Source organism: Elephas maximus, chromosome 13, assembly GCF_024166365.1.
Source record: "Elephas maximus indicus isolate mEleMax1 chromosome 13, mEleMax1 primary haplotype, whole genome shotgun sequence".
In the NCBI taxonomy this organism is placed as follows: Eukaryota; Metazoa; Chordata; class Mammalia; order Proboscidea; family Elephantidae; genus Elephas; species Elephas maximus.
This window is the reverse complement of record NC_064831.1, coordinates 105,584,501-105,603,535: the sequence shown is the minus strand read 5'-3', so window position 1 is coordinate 105,603,535 and position 19,035 is coordinate 105,584,501. Positions and strand designations below refer to the sequence as shown.

The window sequence follows — 19,035 nt, the reverse complement described above, 5'->3', positions numbered from 1 at the left end:
AAATAGGCAACAGATAAGTGGTAACTTTGGTGAAGGGCAAGACAGTACACAATACTGGAGAAGCCAGCACAACTTGGTCAAAGCAAGGTCATGGAAGCTCCACAGACACATCCAGACTCCCTGAGGGACCCAATTGCTGGGCTGAGGGTTGTGGGGACCATGGTCTCAGGGAACATCTAGCTCAACTGGCATAACATAGTTTATAAAGAAAATGTTCTACATTCTATTTTGGTAAGTAGCATCTGGGGTCTTAAAAGCCTGTGAGAAGCCCTCTAAGATATTCCACTGTCTCACCCCGTCTGGAGCAAGGGAGAATGAGGAAAACCAAAGACACAAGGGAAAGATTAGTCCAAAGGACTAATGGACCACAACTACCACAGCCTCTACCAGACTGAGCCCGGCAAAATGAGACGGTGCTCGGCTACCACCACTGACTGCTCTGACAAGGATCACAATACAGGGTCCCAGACAGAGCTGGAGAAAAATGTGGAACAAAATTCTAACTCACCAAAAAAAAAAAAAGACTAGACTTACTGGTCTGACAGAGACTGGAGAAATCCTGAGAGTATAGCCCTCGGACACCCTTATATCGGTATCAGTAATGAAGTCACTCCTGAGGTTGACCCTTCAGCCAAAGATCAGACAGGCCCAAAAAACAAAATGAGACCAAATGGGCACGGCAGCCCAGGGGCAATGACCAGGAGGCAGGAGGGGACAGGAAAACTGGTAATGGGGAACTCAAGGTCCAGAAGGGGAGAGTGTTGACATGTCAAGTTGGCAACCAATGTCACAGAACAATATGTATACTAATTGCTTAATGAGAAACTAGCTTGCTCTGTAAACCTTCATTTAAAGTACAATAGGAAAAAAAAATTTACCAAAAAAAGAGTAATTCCTTATTCCTGAGGATCACATTGCTGATGCAAGACCCCCCCAAGTGTTTGAATCAGTAACAGGACACCCCACATCAATCCGTATTTGTAGCTGCCAGATTCTCAGTGACTCCTCATGTGGTGTAGCTCTGCCTACTTCAATACATCTTCTCATGTAGTTAAGAGCCCTGGTGGCACAGTGGTTAAAGCACTCAGCTGCTCACCAAAAGCTTGGTGGTTTGAACTCACCAGCCACTCCATGGGACAAAGATGTGGCAGTCTGCTTCTGTAAAGATCTACAGCCTAGGAAACCCTGTGGGACAGTTCTACTGCATTTGTCAGAATCCGCTCTAGGGCTGGAAACGGAGCTTGGCAAAGTTAGTAGGGTGTGGATATGCAAACTAGCAAGAAGGCCTTGGGAGGTACCCTCCCACAGGGGACAGAGAGGAGCTCTGGAGATTCTGACGCAGGGCCCCTGGCCCTACTCTGGGGGATGGGGGGAATCCAGGAAGACTCTCCAGGGGGAGGAGACCCTGGAATGACAGCTGAAAGATGTCTGGGAGCCTGACCAACAAACTTGAGAAATGGTAGTGGGGAGGGCAGAAAGAGCAGCGTGTACAAACAAAAGTGTAGGGAAAGTAGAGAATTAGAAACAGTCTGAATGGAAGTGGGCAGCTCTGTCGCGAGAAAGGCAGCAGTGTGGAAAGCAGTTCTCTCAAGGTTCTCTCAAGAGAAGGGGGAGTTGCAAAGGGCTTTTAAGTTGGGAAAGGGTAATCCAGACTACATTTGAGAAGGGCCCCAGGCAGTAAAATGGCTGGAGGTGGCAGTGGGCAGTGGAGAGGGGCAGGAAAGGAGAGGCGACTAGCTGGCCGTGCTGGCGAGGAGGGAGTGAGGACAACATGCCCTAGTGCCCTAGAAACTGTTTGTGAGCACTGTGCAGCTGCAAAAAACAATCCAGACCCAGGAAAACTGTCTGCAGTGAGCAACCTTAATTTCTCATTTTTATCTTTAGTAAAAGCCCCTCAGCTTGGTGACTCTTACTCTACATCAGAATTTTTCAAATTTCTTTTTCTTTCTTTATCTTCCTCAGGAACCATTTTAGACATTATTTCCTAAACGCCCACCCTCAAAAGATTTTACCACCACAGATAAACTGTGTATCTGTTTAGGTACTGTATGTATAGACATGCTTTACACATAAAAAGAGTAAGTTTTTTTTACCCCCAACAACCAATTTTTGCTCTCACTGAGAATTAGTTTTATATGACTATACTCTCTTTAGAGAGTTTTCTTTCTAGCCTTTCCTGTCCTTCCCCTCTTTGAATTTTAGAGCTCACATATCAGGAGTTTGAGAAATACAAACAAGTGCTGATTTCTAATTTTTCTGAGACAGTTACTTGACAAGACAATGGAAAAAAAAAAAAAAGAACCTTTTAATCTAATAAACTCAGTGACCAGAATAATGCCATCTTATATTCTAGGTAAGAAACTCAAAAGTTTTTCATGTTTAAAAAAATATATTTTTTTGCTACCATTATTATCTTCATGCAAATTGTTATGGTGCTATTCAAATGAGACACATTTTTATATAAATAATAAGTTATGACTGGATATATTAGCATCACCCACATTCATCAAGCACTTGGTCTCTACACATTTGCCTATTTTAGGTGTTTCATATTAGTGAAACCATAGTATATTCATCCTTTTGTGTCTGACTTGTTTCACTCAGCATGTTTTCAAGGTTTATCTATGTTGTCAGACATATCAGCACTTCTTTTCTCTTTACGGCTGGTCACCAGGGACAAAGGGAAGGCGAAAGAGCAATCTCTGTCCAGCTAGCATAAAGTTTTTATTTATGAGGATGGATATTGGTGATGTTTGAACAACACGATTGATGTAACTGGCTTCAATGAATTATACAGGTGACAAATGCTGAATTGGCAAAAGTTATCTATATTTTTTACAACAATAAAAAAATACAAACGAACAAAGTTCTTCTGAAATTTAAATAAAGTAGCCCTTAAGGGCACTCATACCTAGTTCTCAGATCTTTATTCATATCATTGTACTCTTTCATTTCCACAATATTGGACATATTTTGGTTTTTATGGAAGTGAATATCATACTAATAACTTTAGAGATAAAAAATTACACAGAGATATAGCCTTGACTAATTTCACCATGAATCACTTTTAAAAATTTTACCCACATCTGTTGCTATGCCAATCACTGCTCCTTGAGAGCTACAAAATAACGGCCCATTTTTATGTAATGGAGACATCTATATTTGGATACGGAGGTAGTTGTGTGCCAGCACCCATCTGGAATTGTTGGCGGTCTGTTGTTGTTGTGTGTCTTACAGGAGATTTCCAGTAGAACTTCCTCACAGGGTTTCCTACGCGGAAGTCTCTACAGGAGGTCTAAGCCTTTTCTGCCAGGGAGCCACCGGTGGGTTCTAACGGCCAGCCTTTCAGTTAGAAGACCAGTTTCACCACTGTGCCACCAGAGCGCCTTGATGGTAGTCTACCGGAAGTAATTTAGTAGAAACCTATACTTTGAGGCCAATGTAATTGCGTAGATTTTTTTTTTTTACTGCATGTGTCAAAAACAGCAAGTTATGATGGGTCAAAAAATAATTTTTTTTTTTAGTGGCACAGTGGTTAGGCTTTGGCTGCAAATCAAAAGGATGGCAGTTTGAATCCACCAGCCGCTCCTTGGAAACCCCACCGCACAGTTCTGCTCTGTCCTGCAGGGTCGCTGTGAGTTGGAATCGACTCCACAACAACCGGGTACGGGTGGGGAGAGACAAACGAAACCCAGTTTATACTCTCAAAGAGCTTCAGATCTGAGGGGAACACTGCTGCAGACACACAAGCATCACAGAGGAGAGCGGCGATGCCGAGGGCAGGCACGGGTCCCTGAGGAGGCCTGGCCACCACTGCAGATGGGGCCCACCCACCACAGGAGTGTGCGGAGGAGCAAGCGACCCCGCTGGGAGGATAAGGTCAAGGCTGGGAGAAGCAGGCGTGTTCACACACAGGCCTCTCAGTGTCTTCACAAGCTGGCAGTCTGCGATGTGCTAGGCTGGGAAGACCAGGCTTACCTGGGGGGGAGCTCACTGGGGTCTCAGCTTTTGGGGAGTGGGAGCGGGCAGCCTGAGAGAACTTTGGGGAAAGGGACATTGGGAAGCTGCAGGCCGGAAAGGTCCTAGAAGGAACGAGAAGGGGCCTCCTGCCTGACGGGAAGATTAGGAAAAGCAGTCTAACAGCAGAGGGATCCAGGGGAGGGATGGGAGAGAGGACAAACAAGTACGGAGGTCTTTTAAGAAGCCAGAGGTGCAAAAGGCTGAAGAGGAACCCATGCAGGGAAAAAGAGTTGAGAGAAAAGGTGCGACAGCTTCCTTTCAGACACCCATTGTGAGGTGTCCTCCAGGAGGTGTTCAATAGTGATCACCAGTGAGGAACAGGGACCCAACCAGGCTCACTCTGGCTCCAACCCAGGCTCCTGAGGCACCTCCAGAAAGAGTCCAGAGTGAGTCCTCACACACCAGAGGGACAGAGCTAGAGAAGATGGAAAGCCTACAGTCGGTGTGCATGATGACAATAAGATGTTTGATAACAGATGAAAGGATAGATCAAATCGTTCAACTAAACCTCCAGGAAGTATCACAAACATACGGTTTTTAAAAGTCAAGATTCCTTGTGCCTTTCTGGGCAAGTTTTCCTGGCAGTGTTGCTAAAAAGGAGTTACCTGGATTGGTCAGCTTCTCCTCCAGCTCAGCCTGAGTCGTCACACTCTCAGATTTGGGGGAGTGGATAATCAGCACGACAGAACCCGCACAGCTTAGCAGACACCCCAATTTGCCCAAAATGTTGAGCTTTTCCTTCAGAAGATAAGAAGCTAAAATGGACCTTCAATAACAAAAAGATATGATTAAAGTTTAAATCAAATGATCTGATCCTTTTTTGCTTACTGCAGACACTTTTCTTTATAAATATTTTAATTATTTTTAATCAATTTTGAAGAATAGAAAGATTAGGAATATTTATTGAAGTGGTTATTTCAACACAAATAGGATTTCATACCAAATCCCTGCATAGCCAATAGTTAAAGACACTATTAACTAATAACATTACTTCAGTATTTATGGGATATACCAGAGTAGGAAAAAAGGGTTTATGATTGACAAAAAAAATAAAAGTATTGGAAAGTAGGATACAAAAATTTCTAAAATAATTACAAGTAATGCATGATCACAACAATGTTAACAAATGCACAAAAGGAAAAAAATAAAAGTGCTAATACTAACTGCATTATGGTAGGAGTATGGGTGATTATTTCTCTTCTCTAATGCCCAAAACTTTTAAATTATGGTCATGTTACTTTTTTAATGAAAAAAAAAAGTATCTTTTATAAAATATCTATAATCTAAAAGCTTGTAGTGTGCTGCTTCTTTCCCTGATGGTATTAGTAGAAGTTAGTACAATCTGTATAACACTAGTATATAATCTGAACTAGAGAACCTGGGTTTTTTTTTTAGAGAACCTAGGCTGTCAGTAACTTACAGGACTGGTTATTCTCACTTTCCTGGTGAAGACACTTGGGGGTGTGAACATCAATGGATGAGGGCACACCTGGATTATTTTCCTTTAATCCTCATTTTAAAGATGAGGAAAGAGAACCTTACACAGAATCGGCATTGAACTAAGGCCACTGTCTTAGGCTGGGTCAGCTAGAGAAGCAAAACCAGTAAAGCACATAAATATATATCCCACCCCCAGTGCCCTCAATTCGATCCCGACTCATAGCGACCCTATAGGACGGAGTAGAACTGCCTCATTTAGTTTCCAAGGAGCACCTGGCAGATTCAAACTGCCAACCCTTTGGTTAGCAGCCATAGCACTTAACCACTATGCCACCAGGGTTTCCTAAATATATAGAGAGAGATTTATAACAAAGAAACAGCTCACGCGATTGTAGAGGCTGGAACATCCCAAGTCCATGGATTAGGATAGAGGCTTCTCTCGATTCATGTAGCCACAGGGACTGGCAAACCCAAGATCACCAGGTCAGCAAACAGGGCTTTTGCTCATGGAATGTGAACATCATCGAATCCCAAGATAGGCAGGCAAGACCGCAAGGCTTCTCCTGATTCAAGTAGATGCAGGGGCTGGCAAGCCCAAGATCAGCAGGTAAGATGGCAGCTCAAGTCCCAAGAACCAGAGGTCAGATGAACAGGAGGCAGCCACAGGATGCAGAGCGAGCAAAAAGCCAGGATGTCTGCTTATATTTGAATGCAGGCCACACCTCCAAGAAAACTCTCTTTAAACTGATTGGCTATTCACAGTAGATCCCATCATGGGAGTGATCACATATAAACACTGAGAATCATGGCCCAGCCAAGTTGCCACACAATCTTAACCATCACAGTCCACCCCTTGTTAACTTGGCACATGTACACATCTCCTTAAACCATACATAGTCTCTGAGTAAAGACAATTATAAAGTCATACTTGTGCCTAACATGATACAACTAACACACGTACAACCGAAAACGCACTAGCCTCATTTACATCTTTTATTTAATAAGTGAAGAAAAAAATATTTGATGCACACATATAAAGCAGAAATACTTATAACAATTATAGTCCCAGTTTCTGCAACTGGTCACATGGCCATAACTGGTATTTAGAACCACCTTCTTCTACCAACCATTCGGTATTCCCTTTGCCCTCAGCAAGCACCTCAGTTGATCATGGTTCTTTGCCTGGGGGGGTGACCCAAACCTTCATTCCTGAAGCGTCTGGGCCATTAGCAGTCATCTTGGAATTGGGTTGCTGTAGTTTTCCATTGACTTTAATCATAGGGCAAGGTAGTACTAACAGATGTCCTAAGGGATCTCCTGCATCCCAGACATACGATTCTTTACCTCCATTATGTAATATCAATCCAATTTCCTCTTGATAATCAGGATCAATCACACCAACCACTACGGTAACTTCTTTCTTTGCCTGTTGATCCAGAGGCGTAAGGAGCCCAAGTGGGCTGGTGGCATTCTTAGCTTCCAGTTCAATGGAATCTGTGATATGTCCCCAGGTGGGAGTGTTCCTCCCTTTGAAACTAACACCTCTAGACCTACAAAACGTAAGGTTGCAGGGACAGGAAGCAAAGATCTTGGGGGGGCTCACTTGGGGTAATAGTGAGTGGTATTACCTCCATTTCCACCCTTCCATCCCTGGAACCATGTGTCCTGGTTATCTACTGCTACTATAACAAAAATACCACAAGTAAGTGGCTTTAACAAAGAGAAATTTATTCTCTCACTGTCTAGTAGGCTACAAGTCCAAATTCAGGGCATCAGCTCCAGGGGAAGGCTTTCTCTCTCTGTCAGCTCTGCAGGAAGGTCCTTCTCATCAGTCTTCCCTTGGTCTAGGAGCACCTCCGTGCAGGAATCTCAGGTCCAAAGGGCACGCTCTACTCCCGGCGCTGCTTTCTTGGTGGTGTGAGTTTCCTATATCTCTCTGCTCATTCTTTTATATCTCAAAAGAGATTAGCTTAAGATGCTATCTAATCTCATAGACCTCATCGGCATAACTGCCACTAATCCAACTTATTACATCATAGTGATTTACAACACATAAGGAAATCACATCAGAACATAAAATGGTAGACAATCAGACAATCATACAAGAGAATCACGACCTAGTCAAGTTGACAGATATTTTGAGCGGACACAATTCAATCCATGAAACCATGAATCCTGGCTATGGGAGAAACAGCACTGTATATTGGATGTTGGTTTAGAGCATATACAGCCTCCTGAAGAACACTGCCCCAACCCTGCAAGGTATTGCCAGCTAGCTGGCATCATAATTGGGTCTTTAGAAGGCCATTCCATTGTTCTATCAAGCCAGCTGCTTCAGGACGATGGAGAACATGGTAAGACCAGTGAATTCCATGAGCATGGGCCCATTGCTGCACTTCATTTGCTGTGACGTGAGTCCCTTGATACGAGCCAATGTTGTGTGGGATACCATGATGATTGATAGGGCATTCTATAAGTCCATGGAGGGTAGTTTTGGCAGAAGCATTGCATGCAGGGAAGGCAAATCCATATCCAGAGTAAGTGTCTATTTCACTAAGCACAAAATATTGCATTTTCCATGACAGAAGTAAGTGCTCCAGTGTAATCAACTTACCACCAGGTTGCTGGCTGATCACTTCGAGGGAAGTTGCCATATCAGGGACTCAGTGTTAGTCTCTGCTGCTGGCAGATTGGGCACTCAGCAGTGGCTGTAGCCAAATTGGCCTTGATGAGAAGAAGTCCATGTTGCTTAGCCCATGTATAACCTCCATTCCTACCACCATGGCCACTTTGTTCATGAGCCTATTGAGCAATGATGGTTGTAGCTTCCACAGAATGCATCACCCTTTCCACTTGATTGTTGAAATCATCCTCTGCTGAGGTCACCCTTTGGTAAGCATTCACATGAGACACTTCTTTGGCCCATTCTGAGAGGCCTATCCACATACCTCTCCTCCATAAATCCTTGTCTCCAATTTTCCAATCAAGCTCCTTCCAATTCCCTGACCATCCAGCCAAACCACTGACCACAGCCCATGAGTATAAAATCACACATCTGACCATTTCTCCTTCAAAGCAAAGTGAACAACCAGGTGCACTGCTCAAAGTTCTGCCCATTGAGAGGATTTTCCTTCATCACCATCCTTCAGGGAGGTCCCAGAAAAGGGCTGTAAAGCTGCCTCCGTCTACTTGCAGGTGGTGCCTACATATCACACAGATCCATCTGTAAACCAGGCACGAGTTTTCTCTTCTTCAGTCAACTGTTCACAAGGAACTCCCCATGAGGCCACAGGTGCAGACTGGGAGATGGAAGGCAATGTGACAGAAGTGGAGACCATGGGCATTTGGGCCACTTCCTCGGGCAACTTACTTGTGCTTTCAGGTCCTGCTTGGGCCTGATCTCATATATACCACTTCCGTTTAATGATAGAGTGCTGCTGTGCACGTCCAACTATATGACCCTGTGGGTCAGGCAACACCCAGTTCACGATGGGCAGCTCAGGCTGCATGGTGACTTGGTGGCCCATGGTTAAGCATTCACTCTCTACTAAGGCCCAGGAACAAGCCAAAAACTGTTTCTCAAAAGGAGAGTAGTTATCTGCAGAGGATGGCAGGGCTTTGCTCCAAAATCCTAAGGGTCTGCTCTGTGATTCACCAGTGGGGGCCTGCCAAAGACTCCAAACAGCATCTCTATCTGCCACTGACACTTCAAGCATCATTGGATCAGCCAGATCATATGGCCCAAGTGGCAGAGTGGCTTGCACAGCAGCCTGAACCTGTCACAGAGCCTTCTCTTGTTCTGAGCCCCATTCAAAACTAGTAACTTTTCGAGTCACTTCATAAATAGGCTAGAGTAGCACAAATAAGGAATATGTGCCTCCAAAACCCAAAGAGGCCCACTAGGCATTGAGCCTCCTTTTTAGTTGTGGGAGCAGCCAGATGCAATAACTTATCCTTCATGTTAGAAGGAATATCTTGACATGCCACACATCACTGGTTGCCTAGAAATTTCACTGAGGTGGAAGGTACCTGAATTTTTGTGGGATTAATTTCCCACCCTGTAGCATGCAAATGTTTTACCAATATGTCCCGAGTCATTGATACTTCTTCCTTACTAACTCCAATCAGCATAATGTCATCAATGTAATGGGCCAGTGTGATGTCTTCTGGAAGGGAAAGGCAATGAAGGTCCCTGCAGTCCAAATTATAACAGGGCTGGAGAGTTGATGCAGCCCTGAGGTAGGAAAGTAAAGGTGTACTGCTGGCCTTGCCAGGTGAAGGCAAACTGCTTCTGATGTCCCTTCAAAGCAGGTATGGAGAAAAAGGCATTAGCCAGATAACTAATTAACTGTATACCAGGTACCAGGAGACTTATTAATTTGCTCAAACAATGAAACTACATCTGGAACAGCAGCTGCAATTGCAGTCACCACCTGGTTAAGCTTTCAATGATCCACTGTCATCTTCCAAGATCCATCTGTTTTCTGCACAGGCCAAATAGGCGAGTTGAATGGGGATGTGGTGGGAATCACCACCCCTGCGTCCTTCAAGTCCTTGATGGTGACAGTAATCTCTGCAACCCCTCCAGGAATGTGGTATTGCTTTTGGTTTACTATTTTCCTAGGTAGGGGCAGTTCTAATGGCTTCCACTTGGCTTTCCCTATCATAATAGCCCTTACACTATTTGTCAGAGATCCAATGTGGGGGTTCTGCCAGTTGCTGAGTATATCTGTTCCCATTATGCATTCTGGAAATGGGGAAATCACTACAGGATGGGTTCGGGGACCCACTGGACCTACTGTGAGACAGACATGAACCAAGACTCCATTAATAACCTGACCCCCACATGCCCCTACTCTGACTGGTGGGCCACAGTGATGTTTTGGGTCTCCTGGAATTAGTGTCAGTTCAGAGCTAGTACCCAGTAATGCCCGAAAAGTCTGATTATTTCCTTTTCCCCAGTGAATAATCACTCTCGTAAAAGGCCATAGGTCACGTTAGGGAAGGCTGGGAGAAAGATTAACAGTAAAAAATTAAGGCACCGTATTCAAGTCCTTCCTCTAGCAGACCCGGCCCCCATTTCATTCAAGAGGTTGTGGGTCGTTAAACTCGCTCAAATCTGGGAATTGACTTAGGGACCTTGACTCTTTATTCTGGTGATTTGACTTGACTGCTGTTTGCCTGACCTAGAATTCACCCGCTTGTATAGATCAAATAAATATTTAGTAGATTTTCTATCTATTTCACTCCCAGGGACACCATGACTAAGTAGCCAACACCATAAGTCCATACGACTCAGCTATCCATTACTGTAACCACACTCACCTTGTCTTTCTTGATTGAGTGAGGCCGCCTGGCCCCTACTACCACAAGGTCCGATCAGCCACACTGAAGTTAGGTGTCTTAATTCAGTTCCCACCGTCAAATCTGATTTACATAAAAATAGCAATCACAGCAGTCTTCAAGGATGCTGGAGCTCCCCTCACAAATTTGTTCCTCACAGTTGTGGTAAAAGGTGTGTCCTCTGGACACTCCATGTGTGGGTCTGTCTATCTAACCTGATAAATCCACTCTAGCACGTGAATTTCCCTAAGCCTTTGGATACCTCCTTCCACAGTATACCAAGGCAGGTCTGGTATTTCAACTTGTCTTAGTGTAGACCACCTCATGATCCACGCTTCAGCAACCCAGCCAAATAAACTATTCAATCCTTTCCCAACTTCTCGAGCTGAAACATTGAATGAAGAATCTGTGCTTAGTGGACCCATATAAATAAACTCAGACTGATTCATCTTTATGTTCCTTGCACCATTATCCCACACCCTAATAGCCATTTCCACACACAGTCCCCAGGTTTCTGCTAGTACGTATTAGAAAATTCAAGCAATTCTTTTGGAGTGTAGCATGCCTCCTCCTGAGTCACATTTTGTACTTCACCTTTTGCGGCTCACTGGGACTTAAGCCTAGTTATAGGTCTAGAAGCCAGAATTGGTAGTGTGGAATTGTTTTGAGAACATTCAGCATTCTGCCTTAGGCAATGCCCCAGGCAATGATTCAGGCAAGGGCTCTTTAGAGGCTGCTGTGCTAGAGCTAATCACATTAGATGGGAATAGAGGGGCTAATGGTTTTTCTGGGCAGGGTGGTTTAGCAGACAAATATGAGGCAATCTCTTCAGATAGGAGTGGTTCTGCAGCAGGAGTGATTCAAAAGAATTTAGGGGCTCAGTGTCTCCAGCTTCCTGATTATCTGCCCATATGTCCCCATCAAAGTTTCAGGATCCTATTTCTTCCCAGTCAATGCCCCTACTTTAACTTCAGACACTTCTCGAGGTTGGCAATTAAGCTGGCATTGCAATTCAGCCACTCTTACAATAAGACTCTGGGTCTGGTTTTTGGCAGTTTCAGCTCTGTTACTACAAGAAATAAGGCTTTCTTTCAAAGCACAAGGGGAGGACTTGAGGTCATTTATGTGGCACTTGAGCTTTGACTCTGAAGCCCTGAGTGCATTTCTTTCTTTCACCAGCTTGTCTAGCAAAAGTAGGACCAACCAACCAGCTTCCTAGTACTTCTCATTCTGACAAAACTGTAGAAAGATATCACACGTGTTCACGCAGAGCCTCGTCTTTCACGGATACCTGATCTACTGGTGGTGATATTTTGCATAATTGTATCACCGCCTCATACCACGGATTAGCAGTGCCCTCTTTACTGCTGGAAGCAGAGTCATCAACATCTTTAAGACTAACCAGACTTGAAAACCAATTTAGAAAACTCATCTTTACAATTTTGTTTCTCTAGAACTGCTCTCAGTATCAAGTGTCTTAGGCTGGGTTCTCTAGAGATGTAAAACAAATAAAGTGTATAAATGTACAGAGAGATTTATATCAAAGAAACAGCTCACGCAATTGTAGAGGCTGGAAACGTCCCAAGTTCATGGATTAGGATAGAGGTTTTTCCTGATTCAGGTAGCCGCAGGGGCTGGCGAACCCAAGATCGGCCGATTGGCAAGCAGGGCTCTTGCTCACAGGCTGTGAATATCAACGAATCCCAAGATTGGCAAGCAAGACTGCAAGACTTCTTCTGATTCACATAGCTGCAGGGGCTGGCGAGCTCAAGATCAGCAGGTAAGCTGACAGCTCAAGTCCCAAGAACTGGAGGTCAGATGAACAGGAGGCAGCCACATGATCCAGAGTGAGCAAAAAGCCAGGACATCTGCTTATATTTGAATGCAGGCCACACCTCCAAGAAAACTCTCTTTAAACTGGTTACTCACAGTAGATTCCATTATGAGAGTGATCACATATAAACAGTGAGAATCATGGCCCAGCCAAGTTGACACATGATCTTGACCCACAGCCACAAAGCTTTCAAGAAGTGAAACCCTGGTGACAATACATTCATAAGGTCAGCACTTCTAACTCTTCTTATACCACTCTGTGCCCCTAGTGCCAGACAGCTTTTGTCCTCAAGGAGCCCCAAGCAGTATAGCTGGGGAAATAAGCTACATCATTAAAACTGACAAATAGTATAAGAACACATGACTGGATTTTAAATCAAGGGGCTCCAAGAGTCTCCATGTAGCTGCCCAGAGAAGTGGAAACCACAGAGAGGTAGGAGGCTCACAGAAGAAGAAGCAGGCTTGGAATCAGTCTGGGACAATGGGTAAGCTATGCCAAGGTGGAAAAGGGTCACCATGAACAAAAGCGGAGAGATAGGAAGGAGCCTGGACAATGATGCCAAACTGTCATGAAATTGCACCATTAAAAAATCCCTTTTAAAATTCCAGGGTACAAATTAAACAGTACTGTGTCATTTGTCTTTTTTTCCCTTTGAAGTTAACCACAGGTTAGGCATACATAAAAATAAGGCTGATGCTTGAAAGCAATATGAGATACAGGCTCCACCAAGGTGGAGGCAAGTTCTTTCAGGCTACCTGTACAGACAGGGCTGCTCCCAGGTCAGTGGAAGTCATCAAGTTTCAACGAACACACCAAAGGCTTCCAAAAGAAACAGCTCATCTTCTGAGTCTGTTCCTCATATAGGACTGGCCTTGCCCTCTGTGGCTAGATATGGCCAACCCCAGGGCCACCAGAATGGAGGCGGTGTTATCACTCACCTCCCCCAGCTGGAAATAACCAATTATCTAGGTTCAAAACCTTTCTCCTTGCACTTTCCTGTTGCCGTGGAGTAGATCTGGATTCATAGTGACCCTATAGGACAGAGTAGAACTGCGTTATAGGGTTCTAAGGAGCTGCCGGTGGACTCAAACCGCAGACTTTTTGGTCAGCAGACAAGCTCTTAACCACCGTGCCATCAGAGCCCCTGTGTCCCTCCTAGGCTGCAGTAATTAGAGCCTACTGATTTCTGAGCTGAGATTAAATGAAAGGCAGGCAAAAGCTCTGTAACGTAAATCAGGAGTCAGCAAACGTATGGCTCATGGGCACAGTCTGGCCCTCTGCCTGTTATTGTAAGTACAGGTAATCCCCAACTTATGATGGGATTCCCTTCCGGTGACTCCATTGTAAGTCAGTTCTGATGTAAGTCAAATCTGTCTTTTTTAGTTTTCACTATTACTGCCTTTTACTATGAGTATCTTTATAAATCCGATCTTTGAATATCTGCAAGTGAATATCTGAGAATGGTCACATCAGCAAACTACGTGCTACAACACTGTATGTAGCAGTATTACTGACAATGAGATGCACAAAAAAAAAAAAACAGTCCTAAGTGAGACTCATGGTAACTCATACACATGCAAAGTGTGGCCTACCTATAAAATTTTACTACATCACAGCCACACCCATGTGTTTAGATTGGTCTGTGGCAGCAGGGTAACTAGGGTTAGTGTCACCCAGTGCAGCAACTCATGGTGTCACCTCCTCTGGTACCAGATCATACAGAATCCTTAGTAATGTTTTTTGTACTAATGCTACTTGTAAATCATAATTCCCGTATATCACTAAATGTAATGGCACAGGGAAAAGAAATCAAACACTTGGAAACTGAACATTACCCTGCTCAGAAAAGACTGGATTATAGAAGACATTAAGGATGGAATAAAGAAATTCATAGAATCCAATGAGAATAAAAACACTTCCTATCAGAACCTTTGGGACACAACGGAACAAGTGCTCAGAGGTCAATTTATATCAATAAATGCACACATCCAAAAAGAAGAAAGGGCCAAAATCAAAGAATTATCCCTACAACTAGAACAAATGGAGAAGAGAGCAACGGAAGAAACCCAGAGGCACCAGAAGAAAACTAGTAATAAAAATTAGAGCTGAACTAAACGAAATAGAAAACAGAAAAACCATCGAAAGAATTACCAAGACCAAAAGCTGTTTTTTTGAAAAAAAACAACAAAATTGATAAACCATTGGCCAAACTGACAAAACAAAAACAGGAGAGGAAGCAAATAACCCAAATAAGAAATGAGATGGGTGACATTACGACAGACCCAACTGAAATTAAAAGAATCATATCAGATTACTATGCAAAACTGTAATCTAACAAATTTGAAAACCTAGAAGAAATGGATGAATTCCTAGAAACATATTACCTACCTAAATTAACACAAACAGAGGCAGAACAACTAAATAGATCCATAACAAAAGAAGAGATTGAAAATGTAATAAAAAAAAACTCCCAACAAAAAAAGCCCTGGTCCAGACGGCTTCACTGCAGAGTTCTACCAAACTTTCAGAGAAGAGTTAAATCCACTACTACTAAAGATATTTCGGAACATAGAAAAGGACAAGAATACTATCAAACTCATTCTATGAAGCCAGCATATCCCTGCTACCAAAACCTGGTAAAGACCTATATCCCTCATGAACATAGATGCAAAAATCGTCAACAAAATTCTAGCCAATAGAATTCAACAACATATCAAAAAAATCATTCACCATGACCAAGTGGGATTCATACCAGGTATGCAGGGATGGTTCAACATTAGAAAAACAATTAATGTAATAAAACAAAAGACAAGAATCACATGATTTTATCAATTGATGCAGAAAAGGCATTTGACAAAGTCCAACACCCATTCGTGATAAAAACTCTCAGCAAAATAGGAATAGAAGGAAAATTCCTCAACATAATAAAGGGCATTTATACAAAGCCAACAGCCAACATCACCCTAAATGGAGAGAGCCTGAAAGCATTCCCACTGAGATCAGGAACTAGAGAAGGATGCCCTTTATCACCACTCTTATTCAACATTGTGTTGGAGGTCCTAGCCAGAGCAATTAGGCAGATAAAGAAATCAAGGGCATCCAGATTGGCAAGGAAGAAGTAAAAGTATCTCTATTTGCAGATGACATGATCTTATACACAGAAAACCCTAAGAAATCTTTAAAAAAAAACTACTGAAACTAATAGAAGAGTTCAGCAGAGTATCAGGATACAAGATAAACATACAAAAATCAGTTGGATTCCTCTATGCCAACAAAAAGAACATCAAAGAGGAAATCAGCAAATCAATACCATTTACAGTACCCCCCAAGAAGATAAAATACTTAGGAATAAATCTTAGCAGAGATATAAAAGACTTATACAAAGAAAACTACAATACACTTCTGTAAGAAACTAAAAGAGACCTACGTAAATGGAAAAACATACCTTTCTCAGGGATAGGGAAGACTTAACATTATAAAAATGTCTATTCTACCAAAAGCGATCTGTACATTTAATGCAATTCCAAGCCAAATCCCAAAGACATTCTTTAAGGAGATGGAGAAACAAATCACCAACTTCATATGGAAGGGAAAGAGGCCCTGGATAAGTAAAAACATTACTGAAAAAGAAGAACAAAGTGGAAGGCCTTACTTTACCTGATTTTAGAACCTATTATACCACCACAGTAGTCAAAACAGCCTGGTACTGGTACAACAACAGATACATAGACCAATGGAACAGAATGGAGAATCCAGACATAAATCCATCCACATATGAGCAGTTGATATTTGACAAAGGCCCCAAAACAGTTAAATGGGGGAAAAGACAGTCTTTTTAACAAATGGTGCTGGCATAACTGGATATCCACTTGCAAAAAAAATGAAACAAGACCCATACCTCACTCCATTCACAAAAACCAACTCAATATGGATCAAAGACCTAAATACAAAATCTAAAATGACAAAGATCATGGAAGGAAAAATAGGGACAACGTTAGGAGCCCTAACACATGGCATAAACAGTATATAAAACATTACTAACAATGCAGAAGAGAAACTAGACAACTGGGAGCTCCTAAAAATCAAACACCTATGTTCACCCAAAGACTTCACCAAAAGCATAAAAAGATTACCTACAGACTGGGAAAAAGTTTTTAGCTATGGTATTTTCGATCAGCGCCTGATCTCTAAAATCTACATGATACTGCAAAAACTCAACTACAAAAAGACAAATAACCCAATTAAAAAATGGGCAAAAGATATGAACAGACACTTCACTAAAGAAGACATTCAGGTAGCTAACAGATACATGAGGAAATGTTCACGATCATTAGCCACTAGAGAAATACAAATCAGAACTACAATGAGATTCCATCTCACTCCAACAAGGCTGGCATTAATCCAAAAAACACAAAACAATAAATGCTGGAGAGGCTGTGGAGAGATTGGAACACTTATACACTGCTGGTGGGAATGTAAAATGGTACAACCACTTTGGAAATCGATTTAGTGCTTCCTTAAAAAGCTAGAAATAGAACTACCATATGATCCTGCAATCCCACTCCTCAGAATATATCCTAGAGAAATAAGAGCCTTTACACGAACAGATATATGCACACCCATGACGACTGCAGCACTGTTTACAATAGCAAAAAGATGGAAGCAACCAAGGTGTCCATCAACGGATGAATGGATAAATAAATTATGGTATATGCACACAATGGAATAGTATGGATCAATAAAGAACAGTGAGGAATCTGTGAAACATTTCATAACATGAAGGAACCTGGAAGGCATTATGCTGAGTGAAATTAGTCAGTTGCCAAAGGACAAATATTGTATAAGACCACTATTACAAGAACTTGAGAAATAGTTTAAACTGAGAAGAAACATTCTTTTGTGTTTATGAGAGGGCAGAGGGAGGGAGGGTGGGAGAGGAGTATTCACTAATTAGATAGTAGATAAGAACTACTTTAGGTAAAGGGAAAAACAACACACAATACAGGGGAGGTCAGCACGACTGGACTAAACCAAAAACAAAGAAGTTTCCTGAATGTAATGGCAACAGTAGTGACATAAACAAATAGCAAAATTAAAACTGCACCTTTAAATTACAATATCATATGCACGGCCTAAGCATGTTTAAATGTGGTTAAAGTGAAAATTAGGTAAGAAAACAACTGAGTTCAAAGTAAAAACGTTAAGAACTACATCAAAATTATGTTCATTTTAACATTAAACTTTACTGTTACATGTGATACTTCAATGGATTAAATTTGCATACTTAATTACAGCCCAAATAATGTAGAAGTCGTAGACAAATTTATACGGAAATATACTCATTTATGAAATAATACCATGAAAATAAACAGGAACAAACACACAAGCATTTCAACACTTAGCGAACATCTTAACTTAATCGGAACTTTCCTTTCCTGGCTTTCAAAGCTGCAAACCTGTGAAGGACTTCATCGAAACCAACGCCTCTCGCCAACTCATTGTTTAATGTGTCACTATCCAAACTGAAACCACAATCCAAACTGAAACCCTGAAAATTTCATTAAAGCCAGATACATGTTTTAAGACAGTGGTATCTTTAAAAAAATTTTTAAAAGATTAAAATTTTTAGAAGTGATTTTAAGATTTGTTCTTTCTAAACACGTATCAAGAAAGAGCATTTCCCCCACTTCATATTTTAAACTGTCAATTTCTCTAGTTATCGAAGAGTTACAGAATCACTAATTGTTATACATGTAAGTTTATTATCAATTTTAATAATAGTTGTTTAATAATAGTTTAATAATAATTTTAAATATAGTTGTGAATTGCTTAAATGTAGTATTTCTTAGATTATATGAATACTAACAACAAAACTGTTTTGTAAAATCTTTCTCCATTGAATTACATTATTAGTAACTGAGCAGAAGCCTTTCTTGATTTTTCTCCTTCTTTTCCTTCAATTACTACTTCGTTCTCAAAAAGTATTCTTATAGGTTCACAAACATTAATTACCACAATATCATAGCTAAAACACCAGAAAATCTGACAAAATTGGCAACTACAGAAACACCAGCAGCAGCAGAAACACCCGCATGTGCTTGTAGCCTGTGCTGACGAGACCACGTGGTCTGAAGGGTTATTGCAATTGGGTAATAATGACAGCTCTGACCAGAGTCCATTACAAGGCACAAGAAGTAAATTGGCATAGTTCCAGCCTTGTAGGTATATCGATACACGCAAGCAGGGCTCACGAAAAATATTTTTGTTGTTATAACTAAGTACAGGGATATTTTTATAAAAAATGATAAATTTCTGCTGAAACACAGGATGAAAATTTTATAGACCGGCATTTTGGTGTCACCCCTTCTGATCCTGTCAGCCAGTGTGGTCTGCAGCCC

At 42.0% G+C, this 19,035-nt stretch overlaps 1 protein-coding gene across 2 annotated transcripts in view; it reads right to left on the bottom strand.

Moving 5' to 3' along the window:
• Positions 1–19,035, bottom strand: part of NIPA1 (NIPA magnesium transporter 1) — a 99,935-nt gene that overhangs the window by 7,959 nt on the left and 72,941 nt on the right. For both annotated transcript variants that reach the window (XM_049906047.1, XM_049906048.1), the window contains one exon: positions 4,626–4,786. In XM_049906047.1, the coding sequence (XP_049762004.1) occupies positions 4,626–4,786 (161 nt within the window). The remainder of the gene's footprint in view (positions 1–4,625; positions 4,787–19,035) is intronic.